Source organism: Dicentrarchus labrax, unplaced genomic scaffold (genome assembly GCF_905237075.1).
Source record: "Dicentrarchus labrax unplaced genomic scaffold, dlabrax2021, whole genome shotgun sequence".
NCBI classification, from domain to species: domain Eukaryota; kingdom Metazoa; phylum Chordata; class Actinopteri; family Moronidae; genus Dicentrarchus; species Dicentrarchus labrax.
The window spans coordinates 14,167,656-14,189,791 of record NW_026136702.1 but is presented as its reverse complement, the minus strand read 5'-3'; the positions used below and the strand labels follow the sequence as shown (position 1 = coordinate 14,189,791).

At 40.3% G+C, this 22,136-nt stretch overlaps 1 protein-coding gene across 2 annotated transcripts; it reads right to left on the bottom strand.

The window, feature by feature from the left end:
* Window positions 1-399: 399 nt before the first annotated feature.
* Window positions 400-21,955, bottom strand: LOC127351106 (carbohydrate sulfotransferase 15). 2 transcript variants are annotated; one of them, XM_051378314.1, is made up of 9 exons: window positions 21,682-21,955; window positions 20,805-20,848; window positions 5,613-6,259; window positions 4,435-4,774; window positions 3,677-3,820; window positions 2,707-2,863; window positions 2,336-2,492; window positions 1,012-1,159; window positions 400-846 (listed from the first exon to the last, which is right to left on the bottom strand). In XM_051378314.1, exons 3-9 carry the CDS (start codon window positions 6,084-6,086, stop codon window positions 656-658), a joined length of 1,611 nt encoding a protein of 536 aa, XP_051234274.1. In that variant the 5' UTR covers window positions 6,087-6,259; window positions 20,805-20,848; window positions 21,682-21,955; the 3' UTR covers window positions 400-655. The 2 variants fall into 2 exon arrangements, with proteins under 2 accessions (XP_051234274.1, XP_051234265.1); XM_051378305.1 differs by lacking the exon at window positions 20,805-20,848.
* Window positions 21,956-22,136: the final 181 nt, after the last annotated feature.

Below are 22,136 nucleotides of genomic sequence, written 5' to 3'. Positions count from 1 at the left end.
TTCTGAGTTTGCAGGGACTGACCCTGGGTCAGTGAGGTTAAAAGGTAAAAACGCTGCTGGTATTTAAACATCTCTCGAAATATTCCCTCATGACCTTTTCCAAACTCACTTTGTGCACTCACCAGTGCTGTAATTATAATAATATGTACATAACCCTTTCATGTGAGGACTGACTTGCTCTTGGGCTTTTTTGTGTATCTGTCTAATATTTGGGGGGAAATGGACAATAAAAATGGGACATGGGATGTTCATATAATAGCCAAATCACACCCCCATCACTGATATCCATCACATCCTTTTGAGCAATAATTAAAATGAAAACTTTACCCATAGGTAATTAATGAATGTATGGTGACTGTAACAGTACATCTTGTGGGGCTTTAACAGAAATAAAATGGCTTTTCAACACTGTAAATCTGTTTATTTCATTATTATTATCATCTTGATTTGATCGAGTCACTCACATTCTTTCAAAAGCAAATAAATACCACAAACAAAACCCATACACTTATTCAGAGCTTCATATAATACCATATACAACTATACACACGTGGATAAGTCCTCACACTGTAAATTATTTTCCATCAATAGGCTTTCTTGCTTTAGTTTCTTGTTCAGTTTGTCCATTCACATCCATCCACTTTTCATCCATGCTTCAGGTGTTACTCCAAAGGAAGGCCTTCTTGTCCAACACACTGGCCAGTTTGCGGTTGAGGGGTTGGTGAAATTTCCTGAGGAGGTTTCTGGTGGCTGGAAACATGGGACCCAGGTTCCTGTCTGCCGCTCGCCGGGTGTTAGACATGGGCCGCTTGGTCAGTGCTGATTCCACATGCTCTGACAAAGGACCTGCAGGGAGGTTGGGGAGCTTGATGTCAGAGTACTTATCAATACAGAATTAAAGGCTCAAGGCAGAAACAACCAGATAAATAAACGATATAAGTTATTTCCCCCTGATATTAAAAATACTTTGATATTTGAAGAGCATGTTACTGTGGCTTTTTGGATACGTACCTACACCCAAAAAGTCGAAAACTTTCTTGATTGTCACTTTAAGGTTGGCTGCGTAGTCCTCTAGTCGAAGAACTAGAATCTGCTCCCTATGGAAAACTGTCAGCCAGTCCAGTAAGAAGACGATGTACATCCCCAAATTTAGCCTCACCTGTGGGGAAAATCAAATAAAGTCAACATCACAAGACCTTTGTGCTGAGACTGTAAAAGTGAACTTAAAATCTCAACTGTTAATTAAACATGAACTTCTTTAAAGTATCCTATGGTGAGAATAACTTTAAATGATGAAGCTGGTGAAATTCTGTTTTTGTTTTTGACAACACATCCACTGAAAAGGCAAAAAAACAACAACAATGAACTGATTGTGCTAACAAGTATTTTCTGTGTATGCAGAGCCTGATATAGCTTGCACCCCTCTAACTCATCACTGTTGCACTGGGTGACATGTTCCTTCATTATGATGAACATGAGTCAACAGATACACCTGCTACCATAAATCCTCACAAACAGTTTCCAACAAATGTTTACTCCCGTTGAGTACCTGCTAAAAGCTACAGTGTTCAGCTTATTTATTAAATCATTCTAATGAAAGTAAATGTTTCTGAGCCATATTTAAAGATTTACATGTTCAACAAAAACAATGCTGTGAGCCTTTTCAGTGTAGTGCACAGGTGATGATACATAAATAAAGAGTGAGACAGGTTTTTTTTTCTTTGTTCAGATGCACAGACACAATGAGTCCTCAGGGGGGCACCACCATACAACAGCACCCACTAAAACTAAGCTAATATGCTGTGATTTCCAAGCAGAGCTAAAGCTGTAACAGACTTCGAAAGCACTCATCTTCCTCTCATCCATAAAAGAAGAGTCATATAAACAGAAAGAATACAGTGATGTTTTTCTGAATGTTTTTTGTTAGATGGATTCTGTTTCTGTTCCAGTGGTTTCAGGTCGAGCTGATTGCTGCTTTTTATTGTAGTAAATCTCCCAGGATAACAGTGCTGTCACCCATGTGTTGTGATTAGAGGTGACAACCGACAGAGCTCATAACTCAGCATGCTCCTGTGGGAGCGCTGGCTAATAGGATATATGCTGAAGGGTCTGAAGTGACTCTGGGCAACTAGTTGGTCATATTTTTCCCTGCACAGAACGAGACACACTTCAGTGTATTAATATCCATTTACAACCACCTGAAGGACAGGTAGTAATTCCCAAAGGAATTAGGTTTAGTCATTAAGTAGCATTAAATATAGTTGTAAAAGCTGTGATTGTTCTTAAGTCATCTAACATTCAGACAGTTAAAAGTGTGTACATCATTTCAGCTAACCGGCATGGTGTTGGAGAGGCTGGTGTTGTAGGCACAGGAACGAAGTGACCTTTCAGACAGGCAGGACTGAAACAATTGTACAGACTCTACAACCTTCTGATGAAAATCCTCTGCTGACTTGTTGGCCATCTTAAAGTACAGGTAATCAGAATAAAGCCTGGGAACAGATAGAAACAGTCAGGTGTAAGCCAGTTGGAACTATGAAGGGACATTTTTCTGGATTTACAAAAGAAGTTATGATTTAAAACAATGTTCTGCAACAATGACAAATTACAGGAAAAGCCCTCAGAAGTGATCCAAAGCAAACTGTTCCTCCACAGAAAATCACATCTGTATCTACGTACACGGGCAGATGGATTTCTCTACAATACCTCTCTACTGGATCTCTAAGCATGATGATGATTTTGGCACCGGGCTGGACTGTGTGGATGAAGTCCTGGGCCAGGAACGGGGGCTCTGTCTCCTCCATGTCTCCGTGAAGATAGCTCCAGGCTTGGTTGTCCCACATTGTGGATGCACTGGCTTCACCTGTCAAGACATTGACAGTCTTAGCATCACCTTGGGTAACAATAGTTCATTTTAAATGCAGTGAGGCTCAGGCATAATAATGTAGCTGAATTTTAGGCCAAAATATGCATCATTATCTTGGAACATTATGCCTTCATAACCTTCCCTGAACAGATCTGTGACAATGCAGTTGCAGCTTTTTAGATTTTAAAAATGATTTGTGTCTTTTATTATCAGTAACCATGCAAATTCCAAATAAAGCAGAATCTTACTGGCACATTTCATAGAAAAAAACCTACAAAACCAAGTTAATATTAAGGATTCCCTTCAAAAGATCAACACTACTTCACTCCAAAAAAGTAATTACTTTGATTTCTTGTTTACTGGGGGATGTTCTCCACTGTCTTTCAGGTCCAGGAGAGCAAAGTTTGAGTCACAATAATTTCTGTTCATAGCATGGAGAGTGAATAAAGGTGGTTGTGACAGCACCCAGGGGCGTTCGAGGTTTTGTTTACACCATGCTGCTCTCCTAGACCACAGAATATCTAGAATGATTCGAGTGCCACTGTAGGGCTCCTGAGGTCAGAGCCACTTGTGGAAAACCCACTAAAAATGAGCAAATTCCATGAATAAAGGAAAGAGAAGCAAAAGTAATGCTGAGTAACCTGTAATTTCAATCACGGTCCAGATCCAGTTGTTTCGCAGTTCAAGCTCCTCCGAAAACACTAAATGAAAACTATAAACGCAGGAGATTCTTCCATCTGATGCATAATGGACGCTAAGAATACCAAATCATACCCACCCACGCACACAAACACTTTCACATGTGTTCACCTGTTATAAGCTGGAGTGCGCTGTGGACTCCAGATGAATTTCCACTGATTTCTTCTTGGATGTTGTGGGCTGCTAAGTCAAACAGATCCAGGTAATCTTCCACAGGGAAACTTTCCTGGAAGCCATCTTTGAAACGGATATAACCTGCAACCCAAGGTACGCCAAAATAAGGCTTTTATACACTTCTCAGTATTTTGGTCAAGTCTGCACATACAAAGAATTTGAGACAAACAGGCAGACAACAGACACATAGTTCTTCTCTTTTTGCACTTTATGCTGTTAAAATAAAATACAGCACTTCCTGCAAGCAACTCACAGTAAAAACTCTTCAGTGAAGAGAATAAATGGAGCATTTTATTATGAAGCAGCAGCAGAAGGTCTTCAGTTATAATCAGTTAGTTTTGTAGCTTGCAGACTAGCAGTTTTTCTCAACATTTATACATTGCTAAATTGAAATTTAGAAGCATCCTAACAGGACAAAATCTGAACCAAATATGGACGTACAAATAAAATCAGTGACATGAAGTTTAAATGATGAACTGAATTAGGTGATTTCACATTTGCAAAGCCTAGAAGACAAGTTTAAATGGCAGACAGGAAGAAATGCTTAATCTGAGGACCTTGCACTGACTGTAGTCATACAATGATACTTGTTTTTTTGTTTACTATATACAATACTACTAATTAATTCATATTTATTTAACCTTTGAGGAGCCCTAGTCAAGGGTTAGGGTTAGGGTGATCAGTTTATGACTCACCAAAGCGTTTCCTGGTCCACCAGTGTGGCTCCTTCATCGTGTTGAACTTGATCTCTGGATGCAGCAGCAGCCTGTGGAACAAGTCAGTTGTGCCACACTTTGGTTGGCCGATGATGTAGAAGAACGGCAAGCAGCGTAGACGAAACAGTTTGCCGTCCTTGTGGTGTAAGTGCTGTTGAAAGTTGGTCCTCAGGCGGTCGCACACAGTCTTGAAGCTCTTTGAGCGCAGAGTAAAGAGGTTCCTCCTGTACAGATCAGTGCTGAGTTCAGGGTAGGACTCCTCATACCAGCAAGGGCTCTTAATGCCGGGCAGGAAATGGTGAGGAATTACAGAGAACAACTGCACAGAGGAACAAAATGACATTAGGAAATGAATAGGGTGGACAAAATAACAGAAATACTGTAAAATACAGTGTAGCCCCTTTGGAAAATCATGTGTAGAAGATATTATGTTCCACAGTGTACTCCTGTAGTATCTGAAAGGTCTTTCACAGAGAACAGCAACTATTTTCACCTTGAATCTATGTAATTTACCTTGTATGCCAGTGGTTATAAAAAGAACATCCATAATTTAGGGCCATATGACATGGTTTTGCAGCTTTGCAACTGACGCAGCGTCACCGTCAGTATTTGGTCATTTTGTACTGTTAGTTGAATTATAGAGTTAGATATTCATATGTCTGACACATGCCAATAATTGCTATTCAACTCACTACCGCTGTAAAATGTGATTTTAGCTGTTAAGAGTTGATGATGCTTTAGCCACAAACACCGCAAAATGATGTAGGGTAAGGTGGAAAAGTAAGATGAGAACATACACCAAACACAGTAGAATGACAGTACATTAGCAAATAGCAGTCAGTAGGCCCTTGGAAACACTTAGTGAGACATGTAACCTGATATTTACTTAACAGCCCTAGAAACTTTGGTTTTGAAAACACTATGTTGAATCAACACCTCTATCAGTCTCAACAAACACTGGTCATTATGAGCTTCACCAAACAGGCATTTACTGCAGTGATGATTATAAGGTGTATGTTAAATGTCAGTCTCCTACAATTCACTTTTGTCAACAATAAATGAAGCAATCATAGTGGTCACTTATTAAGATTTTCGTGTGTGGACTGAATTGTCATTTGCTAGCATATTTTTTTGTCATTGTTTGTCAACAGACTTACATGGGTGTCCGTCTCAATGACATCCTTTTTATCAGGCAGCTTCCTCGGTTTGTATTCCAGCTTGGAGCTGATGATCTTCACCAGCAGTTTCATGTCTATTAAATTCTTTTCAGAGGGAGCTTCAGCTGCTGTTGTGTTGGTCAGGATGACCACAGGTCTGAACTGATCAGGTGAAGGGGTGAACAAAAGTCCTTTCTTGTCCCACGTCAGGATGTAGGAGGCCATGATGAGGAACATCAGTGTCAAGCCCATCAGGAAGCTAACCACTTTGACTTTTGAGATGCTCCGCAGGTTTGTCAGTGTCAACAAGGGAACCCACTTGACATCCAGCTTGTCAGGCAAGTTTGTGTGCTTGAAATCAAAAAACGTCCTGACAGGCGTTTTCCCATAGTTCTCAGCCATGGGAAAGCTGGGGAGGATGTAACTGTGGTCCGTTTGGGTGTTTCTCCCATATTTGCAGTCTGATAGTGGCATGCTGACATAAAAGCAGAGTAGGCATGTAGAAAAAGGAGCCCAGAAATTATTCTTGCAAAGATTCACCTACAGGAGGTTGTGTGTACTGATGTGTCCATTCATCATTGTTTTTAATCTTCAGGTTATCGTTTGTCTTCATTTCTTACATGCTCCCCGGTCTTCAGCAGGGCCTTCTGTAAATCAGAAACAGTTGTTAAAACACAGCACGTAGCTTTTATATATGACTTCAGTTTTCTTTTCACCAAAAGTGCAGCAGCGTAGTTTCCTTTGAAGTATTTCAGTCATCTTCCATAATTCCAAAAAAAAGTTAGTGTGAGCATTTCTAATATTAGGGTATTTGAGGGAGCCTCTCTGGGGCATCAGTATGTTAATGTCAAATACTCCCTTCTATAGCACAAGTAACCTCTAAAATGTTCGAGGTCAGCTGCAGAGTGTGTGTGGTCTGCTGAGATGAAGAGCCTTGCTTTAGGATGAGGGCTGTATAGCACATGCAAAGACAAGCTCCACTAAGATACTTTCAAGGTCAGAATAATAGTTACTCTGTAATTCAAAACTAAAAACACACGATTATTCTCTGTGAGCTAGAAGCCCGCTGAGAGCTCTATTTTTTTAACCTGGAAATATAATTTTCAAGATCATGGTTTTTCAAAGAGAGAACCCAGTTAGGTATTGATACAGGTGGATACACTGTGTGGCAAGTGCAGACATTTTGTTTTTCTTTCCCTCCACATGAATAATAAGAAAGTAGGCATTATTATTTCAAGAGTCCAGTGCTAATAAATTCCAGACACCTTAGTGTAAAACACCTCTCTGACACTTCCTCAGCCTCTTTCTTTTTCTTTTGTTGCAGTTTGTTAAATTTAACAATCCCACTGGACCAGGGAATGAAATCCTGCCCCAGTTCTAGCGAAGTACAGCATTCTCTAACACAACATGGGCCTGTTAAAGCTCTGCCACAAAAACATGATGTGAATCTACATGTTCACGCCACTGAGGGTGCAAATTCAGAGTAAAATGAAGGGCGTCTCCACCTCAGTCCATGGAAGTAATTCAACCAGTTCCAGCAATAATATTTGATCACTGTCAGTAAATTATAAACTCCAACTAGCTCACAACCATTTACGCTTTGCACGGATAGTGCAGCCATCCACAGATGTGATTGGCAGGTTGCCATCATAACTGTGGGGCAAGTCTATCTTTTAGCCTACTGTAGCTGTTACTGATAGCAAAATCATAAATTATTTGACAATGCTGCAAACTATATACAAGCCTGAGGAGGTTTTCAGAAGTGATTGGTTGTGTTGAGAGAGAGTGGCTCTGGGATAGAAGAGAGAAAACTCAAATGTTCACCCCCTAAGTCAGGCTTTTTTGACATCATCAAAGTGTAATTGCATGAGTGCAATAGTACAATGAGGAGGGGACAACATTTTTATTTTGTTGCTAAATTAGATTTCCTCTACTCTTCAGTTTATTCATCATGAGGATTTCTACTCAGCCTGTACAAGCAGTTGAATTGTGTCTTCTGCATCTCTGGAGTAGGATACTCAACTACCACACAGCTTGCTTGTGACCTATGCACATGTAAATTTGTTCTCCCCAGCTTCTTCCATTTGTCGTTTTTTATGCTTACAGCCTTTCCTTCATCGTTTTAATGTTGCAACAATACTTTTAATTGTGTCTGCATCAGTGCAGACTTGCTGAATGTGTGCACAGAGGGCCTGAAAAGTCCACAAGTAAGCCCCCACACACTTGCAGATTTCATAATGGGAGAGCTCTGAGCAATTGCAGACTTTGAGGAATGCATGGCAATATCTGCAGGCCTGTGCGGGTTGACGCAGGGGTTACGCAAATAACTTATTTTTAATCCTTCTAGGGGTGATATGGGCCTTAATGAAATATCCATAGATGGAGGTGGGCTAAATACAAACTCTCACATCCACAGTAGTTAATAGTTTAAACCATACTAATCCAGATTCCTGCCTTACCTTTATATGTCCTACATTTCCATATTTTAATGCTGTTTTTATGCTTGTTAATGATGTGTAAAGCCCTTTCTAGCTGTGTTTTGAAAAGTATGATATCCATAAATGATATGGTTCTCTGAATCTCATTTTCTTCATGCCTCTGTCTATCTTTAATTCTACAAATCCAGGTAATTGTTATCCTCTTTGTTCTCTGTAACTATTAATCTATTATTCTCATTAAAGATTAATGTCTAGTTCAAGCAAAAATTCAAAGTGTGAGAGAAGAGAGAGATTTGGAAATGTGACAGAGCATAAAGAGGTCAGTGAGAGTCAAGGGTAAAGCATGGAGTGGGGAAATGAAGCCGCAGAGATGAGAAAAACTGTGTGAGAAAGAACAGGAAAGACAGCCTTTAGACCTCTCTGGTCTGTAAATCGATCTGGGGCGGAAAGCAAACAGCAGGTAGGATTGACTGAGGTGAAACCCCATCATCAAAATCTTGCTGACTCAAAATAAAAACCTGCATTCATCATTGCATTTGATGCCTTTGTTGTCCAAAGCACAAAATGTCAAGACGGATTTGGTATCAAAGCCAGAACGGGATATTACTCATGATGGTGCAATGTGTTGGGTTGTAGGTTGTGAATCTGTCAGATTCTCTGAAATCTTGCAGACTCAAGGCTATACAACGACAACACAGTACCACCTACAAGATTTTTTTTTATTGTGTTTTTTTGAAGTGAAGTCTCGAATTTGCAGAAATAAGTGGAATTTTGGAAGTGCAGTTCAAACATCAATCAAGTGGTTTTGTGAAATGATAAAGATAAGAGATGGTATTCCCTGTATTTCTGTTAACGTAATAACTATTCTCATAAGAAACCAGTGTCTAATCTGTTTAACCTTTATTTGGGTTTGTGCAGATTGTGTACTAGTTCATTGTGCAAATAAGAGTGAGCAATGAAAAGTGGTGCTTCGAGCTAATACTAACATCATGATCCTAATATGCTAACACATGGCAATGCTAACATGCTAATGCTAAGCAATTATAATGTTTACCATGTTCACATCAAAGTTTAGTAGGTTAGCATGCTAACATATACTAATTAGCACTAAACACAAAGTCTAGCTGATGCTGATGGGAATGTCTTTAGTTTTCTGGCACTGAAACTAAATAAACTAAAGTACATGTATTGGAGAAATAATTTTTTTTAACTTGAATTAGTAGCCAGAATATCACCAACATCATTACCAATTATTCAGAGGAAGACATGAATGTGTGTACCAAATTACACGGTAATCCATGCAATCGTTGTTGAGATATTTCACAAAGTTCAAGTTAAGTTCAAAAGCTTCATCCTCTAGACACCATGACTGTCTCCACAAAACTGCTTGACAATCCATTATAAAGTTGATGAGATATATCAGTTTGGAACGACAGTGGAACGACCGAGAGACAGTGACATCCATAGAGCTTCACCGCAAGCATGGCTAAAAACCCACACAAATATTCTCATATACACACACACTTCTTGTCACCTCTACGATGATTTCAAATCCCACATCACACCCCATATCTAAACAACTGCTAGCTGGATGTTTTGATAGCTCGGATACTGACGCTCCCCAGACAATTAATCCTAATCGGTTTGCTGAGCCACTGACCTTTCCATTAGGGCGACTCTGACCAAAATTTCCCACTTGTAGAAAATAAATTTCAAACTTAAATGGGCAGATTGCCATGGAATTTAGAGAGCACAGCGATGCTCCCACAGGATGAACTTTTTTTCCATTTTGGACAGTGAGTATTCCTCTTTCCCCATCCTCAGGTCAGAATATCAACTTGGCACAAAATATCCTATGAAATAATGTGCTGACGGCCATGAAATTTGTTGAATCTATTCAGGCTGGGTGGCTGAAATCATTTGAATTTATTAACCCAAAGCGTTTTATTTCTAACACTTGAGGTCAAGAAGAGCTGCTATTTCTTATATTTCAATTATACACACAGGTCTCTTTTCTAGATAATTAATAAGCTTATAAACTCCTCTCCTGTTGGCACATACTGTCAGATCATGACTGTTATTTGTTTTTTCCAACACAACCAACTAAATCCAATTGGAAATTATACCCTGTGTTGTAATCAGTGTTTTGAAAACCCAGCCTCTTCAGTCATCTTCAAATTAACGCTAACTTCTTAATCTTTGTCCTGTCTTTATCCAATCTTTTTAACATTATTTATCATACAGATGTCATCAAACCTACTGGATAAAGTACAAGCTTTGGTCACAGGTTAATGGGTTTATCAAGTGCAGCTAAAATATTTTGTTTATGTAAAACCTCTTCTTTACATTTGTGGAAGTTACTAATGATTATTCATTCACTCAAATTCATGTAAGACATGATGAATGAAAGATTGGATGAATAAATAAATTTTCCATACCATTATAAAGGTCAACCCAACACAACACACAATAATACACTTTTGGCTTGTTTCATATTATTCGGATGCAATTATTCTGAAGAGGCTGTACTTAGGCACAGAGCTAAATGCTAACGCCGGCATGTTTACATGCTCACAATAACAATGCTTGAATTTTTTAATTATGTAAATTTTGCCATGTTAATCAGAATCAGAATCAGACATACTTTAATAATCCCGTGGGGAAATTACTTGTAGGGGGGGAGGAAATGTGTTTGTCTGCATGCTAACATTTGCTAATTAGTGCTAAACACGAACTGCAGCTGAAGTGGGAGTTATCATTTGTTTTATTTTGGTAGGCTATTTTAAAAATGGAAATGTTGACCAGAAGGTAACAGGTGAAAGGTCAGGCAATCATATTTATGACAATTCATCCTCTGGGGATCAGGCATGTCTGTAGCAAATTTCCCAGTAAACCCATTCAGTAGTTGTTGAGATATTTCTCTCTGAACCACGGATGTCAACCACACTGGTTGAGGCTATGTCTGGTGTTTTGCCACTGTCGTTTTTTTTTTGTTTTGTTTTGTTTTGTTTTTTAAACGCATTTTATTGTTTTTAAGCACAGATAATACAAAACACAGAAACAAGACCCCCCACCCTGACCCATTAGACGCACATGCTATACAGAGTTAGAAAAAAAAAGGTGAAAATAGTCATAATGACCAAGACAATAATAATAATAATGACATATGATGAAAAAGTACAGTTCTAGTTTGTTTCCAGTCCGCAGTATGTAATCATTAGTTGAGGCTAACCAGTCATCGGCAGCCTATCTGTGTCCCTTGCAAGGGGAGGTCTTATTCCATTCAGAAAACTGTCTGCCCCTCAATAGCAGATTTTTTAGATCTGCAGGTATATGATCTAGGAACGGCGTCCAAATGTTTAAAAAAACTCATCCTTACCCTTTACAACAGCTTGTAACCTTTCATGAGGGAGGATATTAAAGACCTCCCCGTACCAAAGGGTGACACTAGGTGGAAAAGTTTTGATCCATTTTTTCAGTATACAATTTCGAGCAACTAGAAGGAGTTTTCAAAGAGCTTATAATGTGATACAGTGAGATGCAAGTCCCTTGAGGGAAGACCTAGGAGGAAAACCCCAGGGTCTTTCTTAATTTTTATTTTAAATACCCCACTGACTTCTTTTGAAATAAGTTTCCAAAATCTGGAAATCAGTTTACATTCCCAAAAGTAATGGAAATACGTCCCCCTTTCTAAGTTGCACTTGTTACACAGAGGAGAAATGGAGTGGTCAATTTTGTTTAAAATAACAGGAGTAATATGCAGCCTGTGAAGTATCTTGTATTGAGTTTCTCTCTGTGGATCTGATAAGGCTGCCAATCATCCTCAATATATTCATTGTTCAAGTCTTTTTCCCATCTATGAGAAATATCTGGTAAATGTATGAGACGGAAGAACCAAGAAGTGAGTAAAATTATGTAAATTATGTGTTTTTGCGCTCTAGAAGAAATCTCTCAGCATCACTGTAAGAGATGATAGTAGAGAAAGAGGTGGTCTGTGAAGACACAAACCTAATCTGTAAATACCCCCAAAAATGGTGCTTGGGAATATTGAAAGTCTCCTGTAACTGCTGAAAAGACAGTAAGGTATTATCTCTCAATAAATCACCAATTACATGAATTCCCTTGTCCCTCCAAGAGAGGAACGTGGGTGAGTTGACACCTGCAGGAAAATCAGGATTTTGAGTTATGGGAGACAGTAAAGACTTCACAGTTTTCCTTCCCAGGTATTTAGATATATCATGCCATATCCTGATACTGTTGTAAATGATAAGATTGCCTTTTACTTCTGGATTTATCTTCTTTGCTTCACATGTGATTAAGCTCCATAGGGAGTAAGGGTGGCAAGCCCAGGAATCAATACAGGTCCCTCTCCTAACATAAGAATGTAACCAAAGCCAGAAGTGTTGTGCATGACAGGCCCAGTTATAATACAATATATTAGGCATAGAAAGACCACCCATGTCTGTAGGTAATTGTAGTATCTTAAGCCTCTGCCTAGGTTTTTTGCCTTGCCAAATAAATTTGGAAAATGCCTTCTCTAAGTCTAGTTTGATTTTGTTTGATAGATATAAGGGGAGCATTTGCAAAGGATATAAGAGTCGAGGGAGCACATTCATCTTAATGAGACTGATTTGACCAAACAAGGAAAGGGGTAGGTTCTGCCATCGCTCCAGGTCTCTCTTGACTGAAGTACAGATTGGGGCCAAATTAAATTTTTGCAGATCCCTCAAGTCTGAGGACACTTTTATCCCCAAATAAGTAAAGCCAGATCTCGACCATCTGAAAGGGAAGTTCTCCGGAGCCTCTGTAGTATTCAGGGCTCCCAGTGGCATAGCTTCAGATTTACAAAAAATTATTTTGTAGCCAGATATGTTACTGAACTTATTGAAAATATCCATAATTGCAGAAATTGATAGCTGAGGGGCGGACAAAAACACAAGGATATCATCCGCGTACAAGGCAATTTTGTGTTCCTTATGTCCTATTGTTATTCCCTTTATGTCGGTATGTAGTCGAATAGTTTCGGCTAATGGTTCTAATGCTAAGGCAAAGAGGAGCGGACTGAGAGGGCACCCCTGGCGGATACCTCTTGCTATTGGGAAGGGTTCAGAACGTCGCTCGTTAGTTATGACAACAGCTGTAGGCGAGTGATATATGGTTTGGATCCATTTAAGGAAGTCCCCCCCTAAACCAAATCTCCCCAGAACATCAAACAGATAGCCCCACTCAACCCTATCGAAGGCCTTTTCTGCATGCAGAGAGACGACTAGCGCCTTCTGCTTGCATTGTGAGGTAAATTGTATAATATTCAAGAGTCTTCTCACATTGCTGGTTGAATAGCGTCCATGAACAAAGCCCGTCTGATATGGATTCATAAGTGTGGGGAGTAATGACTCCAGGCATCTGGCCAGGGGTTTTGACAGCAGTTAGCTGTCTACAGAAATTAAACTGATCAGTCTATAGGAACCACATGTCAGAAGGCTTATCCCTTCAGAATAACCAAGACATTAGCGATGCCCAATGTAGGGGGGAGGCAACCCCTATTAAAGGAGTCTAAATACATGTCTGTAAGGGGACCAATTATTTCCTGACTGAATGTTTTGTAAAATTCAGGGCCAAAACCGTCCAGTCCTGGAGCTTTACCTCCCTTAAGAGTGTGCATGGCTTGTAAGACGACTTCTTTACTGATTGGCTTGCATAAATCTGCTTTCTGTGCGTCTGAGAGAGACGGTAATTTTATCTTATTAAGAAATGTTGTTCTAGTCTTAGAAGAAGATGTGCATTCAGAGCTATAGAGGTATTTTTAAAACAGTTTCATTACTTCATTTATATCAGATTATTTGAGGCGCCTCACTCCATTTCTGTCAATGAGAGAAGGGATCACATTGGGCTCAGTTTTACCACGGGCAAGGCATTCAGCTGTTTCGCCAGAGAGCTGCTGTAAGATTTCTTAAACTGAGCTTCCAGGTTATCTATTGCCTTCTCTAAATCCAACTGTCTTTTAAGGGCATCTTTCCTCCGTGCCGTCCTATAAGACATAATAGCCCCACGTATATATGCTTTGCCAGCCTCCCACAATGTAGAAGGACTAATATGTGGGGTTTTATTTATAGAGATGAACTGCTGCCACTCAGATGTAGTATACGTATAAAAGAATGGTCACTTAGTAGAGTAGGGTCAAGCCTCCAGTGCCCGCAGGCTGGATCCCGATAAGGAGGAGAGATAGCGCTGATAGGGGAGTGGTCAGAAAGAAACTTGGTATCAATTGTACGGTTCAGTATTCTGCGCAAAACTGTTCTCGAAGACAAGAAGTAGTCTATTCTGGAAAAGACCTGGTGGGGAATTGAGAAGAATGTGTAGTCTTTATCAATGGGGTGTAGCACCCTCCAAGCAAGTGAGGGGACAAGATTTTCTGGAGTTTCATGACATGGTTAATACTCTTCACATTAAGTGAAACAACCTTAAGGTCACTCAAGGAAGATTAAGCCCTTACCATAGTTGGAAGTATTCTATACATGAAACATTAAGAAAAAAGGCAGTATCTGACCTGGTAATCAGTAAAGGACTGGAGCTAAACCTACATTGTAAGAATCAAAATAACACAATAAGTACGGCTGTCTGTAGAAACCCCTCCCCACCCCACCCCCAAACAAGAGAACATCCTTACAAAGGTGTTAAGAGTCTTAAGGCAGGTGAGGCAGAGAGGTATCCTCCCACCTGTGAGAGAAAAAACCACACCAGCCGCAGGAATGTCCACTTGTATCCCACTGCCGATGATTGTTCTCCGCAACCCTCCTGCTCCCCAGCCGAACAACTAATGTGATTAAACCATAGCCTCTAGATAATCACTGAGAAACAACATGGGCATATTACCTGAGCATATGTGTCCATAACAGAAAAAATAGGCAAGTAAATAAATTAAAAAAGAGAGCAAGAATCGCAATAGCTGTAGCAGGTCTCGATCAGAGCCAAAATATCAATATACTGTGTAAATCCAGGATTTCTAAATAAAAACAATATAAGGGTTAAATCGAAAAATGTAAGCGTTTACAATTAACAACAGATACCTGTACCAGTTGTCACTTGTAGCTCTGAAAGTAAAACTGTGAGGGATGAGGTCCATACACCGAGCGGTCCATACAAGTGGTCGAGGTATCAGACCAGTTACATTATAAAAAATAATCGTCTGGTACCCATCTCCTAGGGTGCTGTCCCCATGTCACACACTGACTGCAGTTATCTATTCCTCATCTTCCATATGGCAAAAGTTCAGTTTCTGTGTCTGCTGTGTAATTTGTGTAAAAACACTTCACGTAATCCTTATTCCGGGCTCGGAATTAACCGTTCTTGCTCAGAAAATTCTCCGCTTCCCGTGGGCTTTTGAAGGAGCATTGCTCCCCGTTGAAGACGAAGTATAAGCTGGCCGGGTAGTGCTTCTGGAACCGTAGTCCTCTCTGGATGAGGCGTTCACATACCCTGTTGAACTGACGCCGGGCTTCCCTTACCTGGGCTGATAGGTCCTGGCGGATGTAAATCTTGTCGCCCTGATAGGTGATCTCGCCTTTCTCTCGGACAGCAGCGAGGATCTGTTGTTTGTCGCTAAAATTGTGCAACTTGATGATAACAGGTCGATTATAATTTTTCTTCGGCGGGCCTAAGCGCTCTGTGAGCCCGGTCAATTTTAATCGAGCCTCGCTTGGTCTCCAGTCCCAGGGTGTCTGGAAGCCAGGTCCCAAAAAACCTGATGGCCTGGTTCCCCTCTGCACCTTTCTTAAGGCCAATAATTCGTATGTTATCTCTGCGGCTCCTGTTGTCGCTGTCCTCGGCCCAGTGGGTTAAGATCTTCACTCGTTGTTCATGTTCGGCTAGCTTGTTTTCCAGAGTGGTTGTGCGGTCCTCGCCATCAGATATGCGGTTCTCAGTCTCAGTTATTCGCTTATTGTTGTCCTCGATGTGGCTGCTTAGCTTGTCCAGAATAGAGTGTATTTGGTAAACTTCTGCTCCATGAGAGCACCAATCTTTTCAGTAACAGTTTTGGAAACTGTGTTAGCCATGTTTTCCTCAAACGACATGCTGTCGCCATCATCCATGCTAGCCTCTGTGTTAGCCGCAAGCGGCTTTTTTGCTTCGGGACGAGTTCTACGCGGTGCCTCTCGTGGATTAGTATTCCCTTTAGTGCCGGGTATGTTTCCCAGCAAATGTAACCAAAATAATTGAGGTTTAGTCAGTCAAAAATTACATTTATCAGCTGAGGAAGCGGGAGGTCGGCGAAAGCGATCCTCTCAGTCCAAATGCATCACGTGACCCCCCACAGTGTCGTTTTTGATACTGGCACTAGGGGGCGCCAATGATGGACGTTTTCAAATTCTACACATAGTGGCTTTAATTATCATGTCTTTAGCACACGTAAATGTAATTTGTAGAATAGGCCACCTTCAAGAACTGCAAATAAGAAAAATTAGTTCACTTTTGAGATGATACGTCCTTATTAAACCTCACAGGCTATAGTGAAATACATTGGGAACTGATTTGTAATAACAATATGTTCAGCTGTGATAAAGGTCCATCATATCAGTAGCTTCAGGCTGTTACATAGACAAACCATGAAGCTCATTATTTTTAATTAGCCCCAGCTGTACAGATTCCTGTGTCTAATTTGGAGTTCAACCTTTAGTGCTGCTGATAAATATTAACAGTTACTACTGTCAAACTACAGGCCTGTGCCTTGTCCCTTCTAGTCTAACCTCCCTCAGATAAAAGACAAGGTGACAGTATATTAAAACTTGATAGCATTTTCTATGACATTTCAGATTTCAGATGGGCTCCTATGCATCTCTTTGAGGTGTTAAAGGCCCCTAACACACTGCCTCCCTGTCTTGCACCCTCTAATTTAAAAGTGATGCCAATCAGCCTCAACCCATTCTGTGCTGCAGATACCAAGATACCAACTAAATAGCAAATGAAAATGAGCATCTCTGCAGAGGTCTTCCAGAGACAAAATGCTGAATGCTGTATGTATATGTACAGCTCTGTTAAGCATCAACATTATAAAAGAAAGATTATCCACTGTGACCACAAAATCAGCTAAAGAGCGGGAAACCGTCAGTTCCGAGAGGCAGAACTTGGTACACACACATACTCTCGCCTCTCCTGAAACATGTTTTAATCATGTCTTCATGTTTATAACTGTGTAAACACATTCTGACCCTGTACAGTACACTCTGTGACTGGGACTTGGCCGAATCCCAGCACTGGGAAATGGGAGGCACAAGAATAACCAATGCCACAAAAGGAAATAAAACAGCCTCCCTGTTGATAGGGAAGTCAAACAAAGACGGATGGGATACCAAACTGCTGTAAAATCAAACTTTCTCTATGTGGATGAAAAAGAAATCAAAAGTAAAAGTAATTTGAAGGACAGAAAACAGCCAATCACTCCCTGCTGGGAGGTATCAGGTTTTTTTTTCTTTCTCTGGCCCTTTTCACAATCAGATTATGGATGAAATCTTGGCAGGAAATCTAACAACTTCCTAAGAGCACAAATATCTCAGGAAAGGAGCTTCATCTGTCTCATGATGCTGGACTAGTCCTCCCATCCCCTTTCTACTTCCCACAGAAATGATAAGCGGGTTGATTTTCTGTCACTGGAGAATGATGTTTGCCCTCACAGGAATCTGACTCCTTAATCTGTTAAACAAGCAGGCTATAGGAGCAACAGTACAGTCTAAACAAACAGACATGTGCTATGAGAGGCACTAGAAATATTAAGCATCTGTTTAACAGTGGTGTCTGTCTTGATCAGACAGGTCACCACAGTCCACCTTGACATCTGGGGCACAGATGTGGTCCTCAGCTAAACTCTGCTTGCGTGTAAGCATGCATATGTTTTTCTAATAGCAACAGGTTGTTAGTTTTAGCAGCACTTTAAAACCAAGGTGACATTAATAACAAGCAGAGAACATCTGAAACGCGCGTCCTACTGTTTAATGAGTGTGAGGGAGAAGGAATGGGCTGTTCTTAAGGCAAGAGGTGGATCTGAGGTCTGCCTGGGTGGGCAGCGTAGAGTTGTGATCATCGCTTCTATCGATTAATGTGCTCATCAAAGTGATTGCTGAGATCTGTAACACGACATCAAAGTGTTTTCCTGTGCACTGAGGGAATATTGCCAGCATTTTGGGTGCCCTCACTGTCAGTTTCAACTCAACAGCAAAAGTGCCATTTAGGTAAGATGGAAAAGCCTAAGATGGCAAGAAAAAAGATGGTTTTGAAAGGGAGAGTGCTGGTAATAACCCCTCAGTCAAGAACCAGAGTTAATTTGGTGGAAAAGGGGCACTCCTGAGCCGTATGTCTCTTCCCAACAGTTCCAATTTGGAGCCATGATTGTGGTGTTTCGGAACCAATCATTTTACCTTCACTCACTATCCTGCCATCACATTTTAGCTCTTAACTAATCATGGATGTATGCATGCCTGAACGAGACTATGTAGCAGGCTCATATTAAAACAAAAACATTATTCAGCTATATGATACTTAGTTAATACGAGTGTCTTCATGATAAATTTATTTATTTTATTTGTGCAGTCGTTCTTGGCCAGTGGGTGTCATGTGACCTGAAATTTAATCTGTAGCCACTAAGCCGAAACCACCTCACAGCCCAGCACTGCTTTTGGGGACTGTGATGGATGTTCACAACAGACAGTTTAGGTCATAATGTAATGTTTTTTCCTCGCTCATGTTTCTCGCTTCATCTGTTTTCCCAGATCTCAGCATTTAATTTGGTGAGTATGTTGTTTACCAAAAGACTCAGATTACATCACTCTAAATATTACAAAAATATATCATCTAATTTTGTTATTTTCTTATGATTACAAAATTAGATGATGAGACTAATCAATATGACCACAGTGGACTTGAATCTGCCAGGACCAAATGCTCTTAATATACGATAAAAGAAAACTGTTTTGAATATAATTGAAAGCCTGATTGAGCTTGTAGATTTCAGTCTAAAACGGTAACAAAACAGCATGTTCTTATTAAGTGTCGCTCAAAGAGGATGAACCACATTAAAACCCTCTTCCTGATCACGTCATTCACAAAAGTGGCAGAAGCTTGGCTGGGCCTTTGGTTAGCAACCACAGCTTGATGTTCTCCACAAACCTGACACATGTGTCTTCTTGAATAGCAACGAGGAGTGAATTTGGCTGGAGATTATGCTGATGAAAAACCTGTCAGCGCTGTTCAACTGCTGCTGTTTTTGACTGCCTGTGAGGACCTACTATTGTTAATCCTGTTTGCACACACAAAACACTGCCACATGTAGCAGCTTGATCGCACTTACGGGATTTCTTTATTGACTAATGTGAGCCAAAAGCTGTTCACACGCTCAATATGACATTTGACAAGGAGTCAAAAAACAAAAAAGTTCATACAAATAATTCTAATTTCTAAACCTTTATAATTGGACTGTAATTATTATGTGTCATGAACATAAAAATGATATCGTATGAATCACTCATGACTTCTGTTTCACTTTGAGCCCACACTGTAATACTTTTATACTTATGGGGAAAATATTTGTCTTGGTTGGTGGCTAATTAAAGACAGTTTAGCTTTATTTGAAGACATTTCTTAAACCTTTACTATTTTGATTTAAGGTAAAATCTTATCTGAGCAAAGTTTGTGTTTAGTGTTTAACTAGTAATGTTAAAATGTTGGGTTTTAAGTGTGTTAAATTTGTGGTCATTTCAGAATAAACTCGGTTTCTAAAGCCATATGACTCACACTCACTGAGTACTCACACTACAGTGTAAATTAACATATTATGTAATATATACATATGTTCATTAAGTGCATCCGAATGGATACATTTAATTAAGCAATTTTTACACACCTCATACATAAAGTTTATTAAAACTCAGCCAAACAGCTCAATCTTAAATGACAAAAATTACATTTTAAAATCAACTGCAGCGAAGGAAACTGTAGAAAATGTGATAATGTGAAAAAACACGTTATCAGATGAAAAAGAAAAAATAAAGAAAATCCCCATTCAACAGTAGGACAGCTCGAGCAGAACAACAAGGGAGTGACAGATGCAGATAAAAGTCTGACTACATTGAATCCTCTCTAAAACAGTTTTCATCTTAGAAATAATGCAGAGCCAATCGTGCATTGCTGAGGATTGTTCATCACAAGTTAAAAACTACCAACTCTTGAAATAGAAACACTGAGCTGTTGCCAAAACACTTAAGTATCATGCAATCCACCCACATTCCTAATGTGCTCTGTTACAGAATCCTTTTCTTCCATTTGTGGTGGACCCCCAGAGTCCAGTCTAAACAATCTGATATGGTACAACTCTCTCACTCGCCCTCTCCCCTCTCATACTTTTAGCATTACCTAAGCCTTCTAACATCAGCCCTTGCCAAAAGAAGCATGGCTTTGACATCTCAGCAGCTCCAGACATTTGTTCCACAAACTCGGGGGGCAACCTAAAACCTTCCTGCCCAGTCAACCAGACAGACTGCAGGACTGGGTGCAGCAGCCGGAGTAAGGTTTGGCTTGGGTGTGTGCAGAGTTATGGGGTGTGGAGAGGTGCTACAAACTGACACTCCACATATATATATATATATATATATGTCCTCCTCCTTTCACGCCCCGACTCCCACTCTTTCACCCTCCAATTAACAATAAAATACAACTTTAGTGATTTTGAGTCCACAGAGGCGGGTTTGTCCAAAGGTCATCTGCCTACCTGTCAGGACCTCCACACCCAGGAGCTGCAGCCCCCTTTATAGACTAGAAGGGGGAAAGCAGGAGAGGAAATTGAACTAAATGTCAAACAGAAACAGTGAGTGCACAAACATCTCACACATCAACAGTTCTGGCCCCAGACTTCAAACCAAACCACTGGCAATGAGCTGGAAAAATAATACACAAGTCACTCCTTGGCTTGTTTACTGGGACTCATGAGAGAAAACGTTTAGGCATAATGGAAGGAATTAGTTATTATTAATCTGTCAAATACTCAGATGTAGGCAGAGAACGTTCCAGTTTCTTACGTTACAACAAACAGAATAATAATTACAAGATAAGCACAAGATGTTGGGAGCATGTGTACAAATGTTTACAGCAGTTTATCTTTGCCCCATAACACAGTCCTGTTTGTGGTTGAATGTCTGAGTCTACCCCCAGAGACATGACACTGAGATATTCTGCAGCTGTTCACTGAGGGAGAAAATCCAACCAGGAGGATGTTAGTTTTAAGAATTACAAAGTCTCAAACACATAGTATCGCTTTGGGGGACTTTATACATCATCGTTTTGACAATTTACGTGCGGTGTTGCAGTTAAGTTTAGGCTACCATTGGCTGTTGCTGCATATACAGGATGTTTACTCATAAATAGATATACCGCTCTGCTGTCAAATCACCACAACGTTTCCTTTGACGTTAATGAACTAATAAGAGAGCGAATTTATGACAAAACACGCAACATTTTTCATATCAGGAAAATGAACTTTTAAATAATTGTGCAAATTCATCGTTCATATAAGAAATAATCTATACGTAGACCAGAAATGTAACAAAAACCTCCATCTTTTTATGTAATTGATAAACAAAGCTACTCACACTGGAGTTGGGTCGGTTTAATCCACGCGCCTCTTGTGCGGTCGCTCACGAGCCATGATGACCACCAATCCAGGCGGTTGAAACGACCCGACAGGTGTCTGTAAGAAACGTTAAGTGGAAGAAATGGTGATGTATCCTCAGCATGGACCGTGTTCATGTTGGTGGGATTCTGTCGCGGAAATGCGAGACTTTCCGGAGTCTCCATCTGAGTGAGCTCCCCCCCCGCGCTCAACCCCGGAGTGCAGAGGAGAGAGGGGAGGTGCGCGTGCGGAGCGGCGCACGAGTCACCGGCGGAGACCAATCTTATCTACATTTCAACCTCCGAATGCTTTTATTGACTCGGTTTAACGAGCCGTTATGATGAATGGGCACAGCGCTTAAAACGCAAATCTGCAGTCGCTGTGTGGAGAAAGTAGTGCACCTACCTCACCTCATGAAAACTTAACCTAATTTGG